General features: G+C 47.4%; 1 protein-coding gene across 4 annotated transcripts in view; it reads left to right on the top strand.

The window, feature by feature from the left end:
- The window catches only part of wdr95 (WD40 repeat domain 95), a 199,440-nt gene that overhangs the window by 69,378 nt on the left and 115,572 nt on the right, over positions 1 to 14,490 (top strand). For all 4 annotated transcript variants that reach the window (XM_038819069.1, XM_038819068.1, XM_038819070.1 and 1 more), the window contains one exon: positions 1,492 to 1,575. In XM_038819069.1, coding sequence (XP_038674997.1) covers positions 1,492 to 1,575 — 84 coding nt within the window. The remainder of the gene's footprint in view (positions 1 to 1,491; positions 1,576 to 14,490) is intronic.

Below are 14,490 nucleotides of genomic sequence, written 5' to 3'. Positions count from 1 at the left end.
ATAATTTGGGCTACAATTATGCAGGGACTCTGATCCTCTGTATTAATGATGCCCACACCATAACCTACCCTGCTGACTGCTATTCTGACATAATTTCAAAGCTTCATGGAGCTGCAGTGGGATGGCTGTTTAAAAACTGTTTCTGAAAAGGCAAATAGAGTGGCACTTAACTCAGTCAGGGTAATCACCCAATTCTAACAACCTGTTATTAGCCCTGAACGATACTCAGTGGTTACTATCACATGCAAAAGGAAGAGATGGTGTAGAATGATATAACAGTTTAAAACTGTGGCAGGAATGTGGCTTTCAACACGCCTTCCTTTAGTAGTGAAGGAAAAAAAGCCATAACTAAAATATCAAGGAGACATTAATAGCTAAGCAATTTGGACAACCGTATCTTCTGGATAAAGAAATTATGTGGAGTGAATTAATTACATCATCAACCACTTTAAAATGGTTGACGTTTTAAAAATAAAAACCTTTAATGGTAATGTAAAGATGGTATGAACAAAATAAGACAATGGAAAGGGCATTTCTAGATGATTTAGATGCTAAAAATGTTGTATAGCGAAGTATGGATGTTGAGGTGCAACTGCATCACCTCTTGTGTTAATGATAGAAGAATGGACGTCTCGATTACAGTCTCCCTTGATGCTGGAATCCAGAGCCTGCATGGCAGCCATTTAAGATTCTATCAAAGCTGTAAAACAGCTGAAGGAGATTTGCTCGCTCCTTCCTCTCACTTTCCCAATTAAAGCTTCCAGAGAGGCAGGTGAGAATGGTGGGGCAGCCTTCCTGCTCATTCTTAGCTTGAAGAAAGCATCTACAACAGCTTGCAGCACTTAACGCTTAAGTCCAGCTGCTTGGCGCTTGCTTTAGACACCTTGGGCTGTCTATTTCTGCAGGCAGTTGGGAGGACAGCCTAGTCCTGCTATTCTAACAAGGCGGGGACTAAAATGGCCTTGTGCTCCACTGTCACTCTGTCCATCCTGCCTGCCCCGCAACCTGTCCAACCCAGTAATGCCCCCTGCATCGGGCCCTGCATCGGGCCTGAGCGCAGTCTCAATAATTAAATAATTAATCAATAATTAAAATGTGGGCTTGCAGGGGCAGCAGGGTAGCATGGTGGTTAGCATAAATGCTTCACAGCTCCAGGGTCCCAGGTTCGATTCCTGGCTGGGTCACTGTCTGTGTGGAGTCTGCACGTCCTCCCCCTGTGTGCGTGGGTTTCCTCCGGGTGCTCCGGTTTCCTCCCACAGTCCAAAGATGTGTGGGTTAGGTGGATTGGCCATGATAAATTGCCCTTAGTGTCCTAATAAATGTAAGGCTAAGGGGGGGTTGTTGGGTTACGGGTATAGGGTGGATACGTGGGTTTGAGTAGGGTGATCATGGCTCGGCACAACATTGAGGGCCGAAGGGCCTATTCTGTGCTGTACTGTTCTATGTTCTATATGTGTGAAAAGTAAATCTCCTTTGCTCTGTTATTTTCAGGATTTTGAAAATGCTGGAAGGAAATACTTGGACGTGGAAGCATTCAAGCAGATAATGAGGAAGTGTCTGGGATTTCATGGAGTTGTAAGTGGTGGACATTGGCAGACAGATACCGTTCTGATGTTGACTATTTACTCTCTGTCCTGAGCATATTTCCCAATTAAGAGGATTGATATTCCTCTCAGGACTAATTGTGATAATTGGGGAGGAATTGCTAATAACACAGGAAATTTGGAAGTGAAGCACTTAGAGTACTGTTCTGATTTTGCCCTTGATATCTAATAAATTACTCTGCACCTTTAGTGGAAATAAGCAAAAGTAGTATTAACTTGCTAAGACCTTGGTTAAGGTCTAGAATTCTGGGGTTTCTCCAAAGAAAAATTAGTGCCAAGTGGTTCAAATGATTCCAATTGGACCAAATTGTGGGCAATTTTGCATGTAAAGTTCATTATCATAGTTCCTGGTACAGATTTTGTATAGTGAGGCAAGGGAGTGGTGGGACTGAAAAATTGCAATCCACATGAACATACAAACCTACAAATCAGGAACAGAAGTTGGCCACTTGGCCCCTGGAGGCAGCTCTGCCATTCAACAAGATCATGGCTTATCCAATTGTAACCTCAACTTCAGATTCCTACCGACCCCAGATAACCTTTCACCCCCTTGTTATCAAAAATCTATCCATCTCAGCCTTAAAAATATTCAAAGATTCTGCTTCCACTGCCTTTTGAGAAAGAGAGTTCCAGAGACTCACGACCCTCTGAGAGAGAAACAATTCTGCTCATCGTGGTCTTAAATGAGCAACCTTTTATTTTGAAATAGTGACGCCTAGTTCTGATGCTCTCACAAGAGGAAACGCCCTCTCCACATACACACTGTCAATGCCCCTCAACATCTTAAAGGTTTTGATCAAGTTGCCTCTTACTCTTCTAAACTCTAGTGGATACAAACCTAACCATTCCTGATATTAGCCCCGTAAAACTTCTCTGAACTACTTATAACTATTATGATCCAAGACCAGACTCCAACACTGTCTACAATACAGGACAGAAACCCCAATACTTTATTTTAATTTTGTAAGAATGTGAGGAATGGATACCTCACCTCTGGAATGAATTCTCAAAAAATAAGGATATGATTTATTAAAACAAACTTAATTACTAGCATCACACAGAAAATAGCTTACAATTATCCCTTAAGCAATGTTGATTAATACAGTGAATATGGTAACCCTTGACTGCTAACTTTATTCCCACTCAAACAAAAAAAAAATAATCCCAGCTATTCATCCACTGTTAATCTACAGTTAGCATTCAGGAATTCCTGCTTTACAGAGATGTCTGGAAACTCTACTTTGAGAGAGAGGGATCTTTTTACTCTGCTTTAAAGAAAAGACCTGACTCCTGTCAGAACAAGGCAGAAACTCATACTGTATTTCTTCAGAAGCTGCTCCAGATGGCTTCAGCTCATCGTCTAACCCCACACATCAGAACATTCTGGAAGGAAACTGCTAATCTATCGATAGACATATTTTTAACTGAACAGAGATGCTTGACTTCTGCTCACATCTTCAACTAACAATCATTTAAAACTACTGTTTTGCAAAATGTGTGATACCTTGGCTCCTCTCAGTAATTACAACATTTTGCCAAGCTGAAATCTAATTAACTCCACAGGGAATCCCTTAATCCAAACAACATTCCGTTAGCCCAAACTTTTACGATGGCCTAATTGCATCCTTGGCTCCCAAAATCCTTCAACCCAGGATTCTTTAAAAACACTACTAACTCAGACTTTTAACCCTTACTGCAGCAAATACCCATAATATAATATAATAAACTAAAATTCTTACATTCATCATACCCCCCAGCAATATAAAAAGATTACTTAATTTTCCTGAAGCCTTTTAAGTCTCATTAACAAACACAAGTAATACTTTATAAGATATGTGGTGATATGCATCACTGTAAATACACAAAGGGTTAATGTAAATACACATGGACTAGCTAGACACTAGAGGGAGCACCAGAGACATGACACACAGACATTCAACCAATAGGTCAGTAAGGTGGGACACAACCAATGGGAATTCTTGGCACACACAGAGGTGACACTACCACAGGAGGGCATTACACCAACCCATATATAAGGACACAGCACACATGATTTTCCTCTTTCCTGTGGAGACACTTCGTGTGTACACAGGGTTGATTTGAAACGCATCACACCCACCACCTGGATTGTAGCAGACTGGTTCGTCAGTCTGGGTACCTATAGCAGGATTAACAGGAGAGTCGAATCCAAGTAGGAGAATTGTTAACAGTTTAATAAATGTGTTAAAGCTATCTTCAAGTCTGAACCTTCCTTTGTCAAAGTGCACATCAAGGAAGGAGCTTATGCTATGTCGGGAGCATAACAAAACATGGTACCCACGGAGTGACCTGTTAAATCCATATAGTTACAACTCAGCAAACAGTGACAACCAGCAACAGCACCAAGGCAAGATGATGTTCGGGATTCCGGTTCCACAGTAGCTCAGGTACCAAGGCAATCTCAGTGAAAACTGGTGTTGGTTCAGGCAGAGATTCGAGATCCACCCACCACGTGGATTGTAGAAGACTGGTTAGTCTGAGTAGCTATAGCAGGATTAACAGGAGAGTCGAATCAGAGTACGAAAATCTTTAACAGTTTAATAAATGTGTTAAAGCTACCTCTGGGTCTGACCATAACAAAACATGGCACCGAGGAGTGAACTGTTTAAATCCATATAGTTATAACTCAGCAAACAGTGACAACCAGCAACAATACCCAGGCAAGCTGATGTTCGAGATTCCGGTTCCACAGCAGCTCAGGTACCAAAGCAATCTCAGTGAAAACTGGCGTGCGTTCAGGCAGAGATTCGAGATCTACCTGGTAGCGTCCTAGATGGCGTGGCGGATGCAGAGAAAATAAAGCTGCTACTTACCATTGCGGGTCGAGAGGCAGCTGAAATCTTCCAGACCTTCAAATACTCAAAGGGCCAAAACAAGAGCGACTTCCAGGCAGTCCTGGATAAATTCCAAAAATTCTGCGAGGGACATACAAGAAAAAATGGTAAAAGAGGCGCCAAAACTCACCACGAGGTAGGCTTGCAACAGAAATCTGCAGTTTTGATTGGCGGCCATCTTGTAAAAGGAGCCGCACATGTGCAGTTGAGACAAAGGCCCCGAGTAAAGGAACAGCAATCTGCGCATGCCCAATCGCTTCCTACGATCTACGTCACACACTTCGTGACATCAGAGGCCCCGGACCATGCCCATTCAAAGAGGCAATGTCCCAAAACATGAAAAAAACATTTATAGCCGTAAAACCCCATTCTTTCACCTCGAACGACAGCACAATGCCTGAAATTCGACCAGTAGCTGAAAGTAACCTACGCAGAAACCTGCAACAAGCAGTTAGTACCGCCTAAAGAGATGATACAGTCCTTGAAGACTATAATTTAGACCTTGAATTCTTCTTTGGACATCGCGAGCCCAATGCCAGCTCCGACACAAAACGTGATGATATTGTCTTGAAAGACAACGACTCAGACGATCATTTCACCTTGGGAGGTGGCTACCCCAGTACCAAATCTGAACCGCAACTAGACGTGTTGTACATTGATGACCCCGACGACGAGTTCTTCGGATTGGGGAATCTTCAGCCCATCATATACGACATCCCGACTCGTGAGTGCAGGATTATGCTGCGACCTGATGCCAAGAGACAGAGAACGGTACAAGCCCACAGAGAGCGGACTGCTGCCACACAGAGAGTGGTCCACGCACCACGAAGAGAGCATCACGAAGGGTCCCAGCCTTCACACAGAAAGTGATGAAAGACTCCACAGCGAGACAACTGCACATCTCCGCACAGAAAGTGACTCGAGTGACACAACCCTCCGCAGCGAGCTCGTGGACAGATTACATGATAGAAGCAACACAAGACTCCAAAGTGCAGTCCTTGCATGAACAAGACCATGAGGGTCTAGCAACCTCCTCTGAGCAACCAGCAGCAGACGATGCAAGTCTGCCACGCTCAAGTGAACAACAGAAAGACTATGACAGTCTGCCATGCTCAAGTGCACAGCAAGAAGACTATGACAGTCTACCACGCTCCAGTGAACAAGAAGAAGACTCTGACAGTCTACCCAGCTCAAGTGAACGGTAAGAAGACACTGAGGCTCTACCCACTGTATGTGAGGTAAGTGACGACGGCATCCCACTTCCCATACCAGATGTGCAAAGTGACAGACCTCAGCTAGTGTGTACAGAGGCACTCGACAATCACAGTGAGACTACTGGTGACTCCGGTGACACCATGTTACTTCAAACCTCATTCGCTCGAGCCTCTCCACAAGCAAATGAATTCCTCAATGTTTTGACTCCGGACGTGGAGCATCAAGAAACCTCAGAAGATGCAAGTGAACCTGAAATGAATCCGAACATGGAGCATCAAGAAACCTCAGCTGACTCAAGTCAACCTGCAATCCGGACGGGGAGCGGCAAGAAACCAAAGCTGACACAGGTAAACCAGAAAGGCTCCAGATAGGGAGCATCGACAAGCCAAAACATACTCAGGTGAAACAGACCAGACTCCAGACGGGGAGAATCGAGAAGCCAAAGCTGATTCAAGTTAGTCGGACATGACTCCAGATGGGGAGCGCCGCAAACTCAGTGGCGGCACGCTCAAGGTGACAGCAGATGCCACAAAGCACGCTGACACGAGTAACTGTGTGAAGGACTCGTATTACCCACAGAATGTGGTCCTTGAGCACAGCAAACGCAACAGCAGAACCATCAACACAACAACACAACCTATAAAAGCCACATCAAAGACAATAACGAGAAGCGTACCAAAGGCAACAACGTTGACAACAAGCACGACACAAACAACAACAATGGAACAACAACTGGTACGACATGGTACAACTCTGCAAGTGAGGGACACTGTTACTGCTCAGCTCAGTACAATGACAGACCATGGCAGGACGACACAGATTGCATACATCGTTACCACAAGCATCGGAAGAAAAAAAGACTCCAAATCAGACAACAAAGTGATTTGACCACTTCTTGGTTCCTTACGCACAGGGACACTGACGGCGTTTACACAGCAATGCCACCATAAACATCACCACCTCACCAACCAAACAAGAAAGACACTCGACCATAATAATTCATGAATTTTGGACTCATGCATATGATTTGGACTTCTTGTTTAATGATCACTGTTATCATAACTTGTACATAGCATCACTTATCTACCTGTTTTTGTTCAATTTTCTTTAACAGTGTACAGAAAATATGTAACATGAGAAAATGGGGAATGGGTGATATGCATCACTGTAAATACACAAAGGGTTAATGTAAATACACTTAGACTAACTAGACACTAGAGGGAGCACTAGAGACATGACACACAGACATTCAACCAATAGGTCAGTAAGATAGGACACGACCAATGGGCATTCATGACACACACACACAGAGGTGACATTACCGCAGGAGGGCATTACACCAACCCATATAAAAGGACACAACATACATGATCTTCCTCTTTGCAGTGGAGACACTCAGTGTGTACATACAGTTGATTTGAAACACATCACACCCACCACCTGGATTGTAGCAGACTGGTTCGTCAGTCTGGGTACCTATAGCAGGGTTAACTGGAGAGTCGAATCCAAGTAGGAGGATTATTAACAGTTTAATAAATGTGTTAAAGCTATCTCCAAGTCTGAACCTTCCTTTGTCAGAGTGCACATCAAGGAAGCAGCTTATAAAGAGTTTGGAGCCTTCTCGGGCTACAAACTCAACATGAGCAAAAGTGAGATCTTCCCAGTACACCAGCAAGGGGGGGGGGGGGGGGGGGGGGGGGGGGGGGGGCAGCACTAAAGGGGCTGCCGTTCAAACAAGCCCGACATAAATTCCGCTACCTGGGGATCCAAATAGCCCATGACTGGAAAGGGATCCACAAATGGAACCTCACCAGCCTGACGGAGGAAGTTAAAAAGGACCTGCAAAGATGGAACACACTCCCGCTCTCCCTCGCGGGGAGAGTTCAGACGATCAAAATGAACGTACTGCCCAGGTTCCTCTTCCTGTTTAGATCCATTCCGATCTACATCCCCAAGGCCTTTTTCAAAGCGCTGGACAAACTCATCATGGCGTTCGTATGGGGGGGTAAAAATGCTAGGATCCCAAAGAAGGTCTTACAAAAAACAAAAACCAGGGGAGGGTTAGCCCTCCCGAATCTACAATTCTACCACTGGCAGCAACAGCCGAGCAAGTAAGGGGATGGATCCAGGAGCCAGAAGCTGAGTGGGTGCGTGTGGAGGAGGCCTCCTGCATGGGAACCTCCCTCCGGGCCCTCGCCACGGCAGCACTCCCATCCCCACCCAAAAAACACTCCACCAGCCCAGTGGTGACAGCCACCCTCCAATCCTGGAACCAACTGCGGCAGCAACTTGGCCTGACCAAAATGTCGAACAGGGCTCCCATCTGCAACAACCATAGGTTCAAACCAGCACTGACCGACGCCACCTTCAAAAGGTGGAGGCAGGACGGGGGAACACTGACAGTCAGGGACCTATACACGGACGACAGGATCGCAACACTGGACGAACTGACAGAGAAATTTCAGCTAGCTGGGGGGAACGAGCTACGGTACCTGCAGCTCAAAAACTTCCTACGAAAGGAGACAAGGACGTACCCACAACCGCCACGACAGACACTACTGGAAGACCTACTGGACGCAAGTATCCTAGAGAAAGGGAACTGTAGTGACATGTATGACCGACTGGTAGATAGGGACGACACCGTACTGGACGCAACAAGGAGGAAGTGGGAGGACGACCTGGGGATGGAGATAGGGTGGGGACTCTGGAGCGAAGCACTGCATAGGGTCAACTCCACCTCCACGTGCGCAAGGCTCAGCCTGACGCAACTAAAAGTGGTACATAGAGCCCACTTAACAAGAACCCGTATGAGTCGGTTCTTCCCGGAGGTGGAAGACAGATGTGAGCGGTGCCAAAGAGGCCCGGCCAACCACGCCCACATGTTCTGGTCTTGCCCCAGACTTGTGGAGTACTGGACAGCCTTCTTCGAGGCTATGTCCAAAGTGGTGGGGGTGAGGGTGGAGCCATGCCCGATAGTGGCGATCTTCGGGGTTTCAGACCAGCCAGATCTATTCCTGGGGAGGAGGGCGGACGCCCTTGCCTTTGCCTCCCTGATCGCCCGCCGTAGAATCCTGTTTGGCTGGCGGTCAGCAGCACCGCCCAGAGCTGCGGACTGGCTGTCCGACCTCTCGGAATCTCTCCAAATGGAGAAAATCAAATTTGCCATCCGAGGGTCGGACGACGGCTTCCACAGAACGTGGGAGCCATTCATGCAACTGTTCCGGGACCTATTTGTGGCCAATGTACAAGAGGAAGAATAGTCGGGGGAAGGTAGCGGGAGGGGGGGGGGGGGATACAGGTTCGTTACGGGGGTTCGATGGCTAGCTAAGGCCCAAAACCAAGCTAAATAAACATGTTGAGGGGGGGGGGGGGGGGGGGGGGCGCAGTTACTACTACGAAGATGCTTACCTGTAAATATGTATGTTAATTTTTGCGTGTTTGGTTTTTTTTTTTTTTTTTTTGTTTTGTCTCTCTCTCCTAACAATTTGTAATTTGTTCAATATAAAATATGAAAACTGAATAAAAACATTTATAAAAAAAAAGGAAGCAGCTTATGCTACGTCAAGAGCATAACAAAACAAGATACATAGCATATTACAATTTAACATGCAAACTTAAACAGGAATATTGCCCATTTCAGTCTTTTTCCACCTGCGAATGTTCCAATATTCTTACATTTCATAAGTTGGTCCGGCTGATGGTGGAAATGTTCGAGGATATGATGGTAAAGGGAGGGTTGCAGGAGACAATGTGGCAGGCATCCATTTCATTGTTACTTAGAAAGGAGAAGGATCTGGTGGAGTGTGGGTCGGAGTGTGGGTTGTATAGGCCCATTTCCCGACTGAACGCGGATGCCAAGATGCTGGCGAAGGTGTTGGCGGTGAGGCTGGAGGAGAATTTTCTGAAGGTGGTGGGGGAGGATCAGATGGGTTTCGTCAAGGGCTGGTAGCTGTCAGTGAACGTGATGCTTTCTCTGGTAGAGGAAAGGGAGCTGGAGGTGGAGGTGGCCATAGAGGCAGAGATGTTTGACAGAGTGGAGTAGAGTTATTTGTTTGTGGTGCTGGAGAAGTTTGGGATTGGGCCTAGGTTTGCGGCATGGGTTAAATTGCCATACAAGGATCCAGCAGCATGTGTGCAGATGAATGACATGAATTCTGGGTTCTTCCCACTATCCCGGGGAATGGGGCAGGGATACCTTTTCTGTTCGCGTTCGCGATTGAGCCCTTGGCCAATGCGATGAGGAGTTTGGATGTATGGAGGGGGATAATGAGGGGGTGGGTGGGGAATAGGGTGCCTCTGTACGCATATGATTTGCTGCTGTACATTTTGGACCCAGGCTTATCGATGAGGGACATAATGTGGTTGCTAAGGAAATTTGGGGTGCTTTCAGTGTATAATTGAATTTAGGGAAGAGTGAGTATTTTGTGGTGTCTCCTCCAGGTGCAGGGGCGGGAGAGGAAGTGCCATTCCGGGCAGCGACAACTCACTTTAGGTATTTGGAGGTGCAGGTGGCTCAGAACTGGGCATGAATTCGTAAGCTACATTTCACGGGCCTACTGGGGAGGGTGAAGGAGGATTTGAGGAGATGGACAGCCTCCCTTTGTCATTGCAGGCAGTAAGAATAAATCTTTTGCCACAGTTCCCATTTTGTTCCTGTCGGTGTTTTTGCAAAAGTCATTCTTTCGAGGGGTGGACAGGGTGATCTTGTAACTCGTGTGGGGAAGCAAGTTGCTAGAATAAGGAAGGCGGTGCTCCAAAGGGGGCAGCAGCCGAGGAGACTGGCCCTTCCGAACTTGTTGGACTATTATTGGGCGGCGAATGTGGAGAAGGTGCGGGGCTGGAATAAGGAGGCAGAGGCTGTGGGTGCAGATAGAGGCGTGTTCTTGTAAAGGGTCGGGGTTGCGGGCGCTGGCAACGGCGTCGCTACCATTCACCCCGGGAAAGTTTGGGTAAGCATCTAGTGGTAGCCACGCTGACGTTTCAGGGGAAATTTCGGCAGCAATTCAAGTTGAAGACAGGGTCAAGGATGATGCCGATAAGACGGAATCATGGGTTCGTGCCAAGGAGAATGGATACAAAGTTCTGGGGATGGGAGGAGAAAGGTGTAAAAGTGATCAAGGATCTTTTTCTGGAGGGGTGATTTGAAAGTTTAGAGGAGCTGGGGGTGAAGTATGGGGGCTGGAGAGTGGGCTCATTTCAGTGATCTCCAGCAGGATTATGGAGGAGGATACGGAGTCCCTGGAAGGGATTAAGGCCAAATGGGAGGAAGAGTTGGGGATGGTGTTGGAGAAGGGATTATGGAACAAAGTGCTGCAAAGGTTCAATGCCTTGAGGTCGTGCACGAGGCTGGGGTTGATTCAATTAAAAGTGGTGTACAGGGCGCACTTAACAAAGGCAAGGATGAACCGGCTTTTTGAGGGAGTGGAGGATAGTTAAGAATGATAGTTGAGTCGGGCAGACTCAAGTCCTGCCCGAAGTTGGTGACAATTTGGGGGTTGTTTCAGCACCATGTCTGAGGTTCTCCATGTGGAATTGGATCCGGGTCCCCATGGGTTATATTTGGGGTGACAGGCCTGATGGATCTGTAGCGGGAACGGGTCAGATGTTTGCGCCTTCGCCTCATTGATTGCTTGCAGCCGGGTTCTGTTGGGGTGGAAGTCAGCTGCTCTCCCCAGAGCATCGGTGTGGCTGTGGGACCTAATGGAGTTCCTGTATTTGGAGAAGGTGAAATTTGCTCTGAGAGGGGCGGATGAGGCGTTCCACCAGAGATGGGGCTTGTTTGTATTACATTTTGGAGACCTGAGCCATGTGGGAGGGCCTGCACAGTTGTGGCTTCTAGACAGAGAAAGGCACTAATACATGGAACAAGTCACACATTGATGGGCAGATCAATTCTATGACAAAGTTCTTGACATGATACCATATTCTCAGGCTTATCCTCTGTTTCTGTTGAGGAACCTGTGTGTGTTTTGTGTGAAAATGAGCTGATATAACTTTGTATTGGGACCAATATGGAATGGTGACATTTCCTTGTTGTCTAATGGTTAGTGCGATATGTGGAATGTTATGTAGTTGATTTTCAAATATTTGTTACTATTGACCATTTAATAAACAAAATATTCTCACGTGCCTCCCCGAGGATACACGTGCCATGTCTTAGAGGGTGATTAGTGCATAGCATCTCAAGGAAACTTTGAAGTCTGAACAATATGCCTGAACTCTAGGAGCATCAGCACCATAGAGACAGTTGTCAATAATCAAACACTAAAGAGCAGGGCTTCAACACTGTGGATCTTCTCGTGACCAAAGGGTAAGTGTGTTCAATGTGTTGAAGAACAGCATGTGCCGCATAAGACTCCATCTCAGGAGAGAGAGACAGTGCAGCACCCATGCTATATCCTCGCGGACCTGGCACCCCGTGGAGGAGGGGGATACTCGCTCCTGGTGCCGTGAAAGTCACCGCAGCCCTCAACCCCCATGCCAACGGTTCATTCCAGAGCTCAAGCGGGATGAGGACCTGTGCAGCATTTCACAATCCACACAATCACGGATGGTCTGTATGCCGGGGCATCAAACTTTATCACCTCAACCAGGACCAAGACCAGCATGATGCCTGGGCTGTGGGGATTCTCCATCATTGCTGGATTGCCCAGGTCCAGAGGGTCATAGGTGACACACATGTCACTCTGCACGCACCAGGGCATTAGGGAGTGACCTTTATTAACAGGACGGAGCTCCACTCCTTGAATGTCCAGATTGTCTGCAACCACCACCCAGGGAGCTTGCACCTGGGCACTCTGAGACCCCCGGCCTCTTTGAGGGCCATGCCAGAATGACAGGTTGGCTCTCGGGGGACAATGGGTACCTGCAGAGGTCCTGGCTGGTGATGCTCGTGTGGAGGCCTGAGACTGAAATGGAGACCCGATATAATGAGGCTATGCTTCCAACCCATACTGTGAATCGGACTGCCAAAAATATGGTTCCGATGCCTGAACCACTCTGGTGATGCCCTGCAATACAACCCTTCAAAGGTGATGTGGTGATCTGCTGTACCCTCCATAACCTAGCATAGCAGCGGGGCGACATGCTGGAGGAGGGACATGTGGCCTCGTCTGAGGAGGAGATGGACCAGGAGGGGTTGGAGTACGAGCTATGGGAGGAGGGGCCTGAAGATGGAGGACAGGTGGCAGCGAAAGTCCAACACGCTCGGAGACCAGGAAAGCCCTCGTTCACCAGATTCTCATAGGATGAGGTTATATCCTCAGCTCAACATCGTCATCCCCCGGCAATTTCCCTCCCTACCCCCAATCTCTTTTCCCCCTAGCTATGGATACTGAACCCCACCTCCCCCACCCTCATTCCCACTCAGTGATCCTCAGTCTTTTTGATCTTTTATGATCTACTGCTACGTTTAGGTGTAGGTAGCCTGCTGCTTTCCATCCCTGTGGCCTTTGACGCCCATGGCGGGTGTCCTCTGGAGGGCCTGGAACCGGAGGGTCCTGGCTGACTTACTGGTGCCACAGGCGTCACCATGCCACCCTGTTCTGCCTGCTGCCCTTGAGATATGCCGGTGTCAGGATGGGGGATTCGGAAGAACTGGAGACCACTGTTGGCTCCTTGGCAGGCCCCGGGGTTGGCCTCCCGTGCTTCCACCTCCCTAATGGTGCCCTGGGGGACTCCAGGGGATGGAGGAGGAACTTGAGAGAGCTCCAGAGGCCTCTGTGCCATCTGGCTGAGCCAGTCCTGGCTGCTCCCCATTGTCTGCACCATGGTATCGGTGCTCTCAGCGATGGTCCTCAGTGATTTAGACATGCTCTGCAGTGCCTCAGCGTGATCCGCCTGTGGCTGGGACATGACCCTCAGCAACTAGGACATGATGTTGATCCCTTGGCCATGGTCGTCACAGACTGAGCAATGCCTTGGACACCACCAATCAACACCTTGGTGAGAGCAGGATATCCTGCCTCTCATTCACAGCATCCAGAAATCTGGCGGGGTTGGCATCGTCAAAGCGAAGAGCAGGTCTGCGCGCTGCTATGCTTGTGTGTTGACTGAGAGTGAGTGGTGAGGGAGCGTTTAAAAGCAGCTCCCCCTGGTTAGTGGCTAGAAGCTGAGTGCGAGTCAGGTGAATCAGAAGGCGAAGGAGCCAGTAATGTCAAGAATCTCATGTGGGCTCCTTTTCAGCACTAAGTGCCATTGAATGCAGACCGCGATCTCGCCAATGCGGCCGTCAAGGAACACCCCACCAAACATGCCAAAAATGACACTTAGAAATGTTTCCATTGAATAGTGCTCATTGTATTTATAACTCATAGTTATGGATTCTCTCACATGCAAACTTCTTCTCCACGTCAACCGTCTTCTAAGTTTTCTCTTTTCTTAAAAATAAGAAATCTTGACCTGTTCAATCTTTCCCAATATTTATGATCGCCCAGTTCTGGTCCCGTTCTTGTAAAGTATTTTTGCTCTTTAATCCTTTTAATAGTTTGGACAACAGGGGCAACATTTTAACTCACTTAAAACCCATCTTCACACACAGATAAAATCAATAGGCAGAGTTTTAAAAAATTATTCGTTCATGGGATGTGGGCGTCGCTGGCTGGGCCAGCATTTATTGCCCATCCCTGAGGGCATTTAAGACTCAACCACATTGCTGTGTGTATGGAGTCAATTGTAGGTCAGGCTAGGTAAGGATGACAGGTTTCCTTCATTAAAGGACATTAGTGAACCAGATGGGTTTTTGTGACAATCGACAATGATTCCAATGGCTCTGAAAGGTGAATCTAACAGTGTTTACT

Source organism: Scyliorhinus canicula, chromosome 14 (assembly GCF_902713615.1).
Source record: "Scyliorhinus canicula chromosome 14, sScyCan1.1, whole genome shotgun sequence".
In the NCBI taxonomy this organism is placed as follows: Eukaryota; Metazoa; Chordata; class Chondrichthyes; order Carcharhiniformes; family Scyliorhinidae; genus Scyliorhinus; species Scyliorhinus canicula.
Note: the sequence above shows the minus strand (reverse complement) of the source record. Positions and strands in the feature narration are given on the sequence as shown.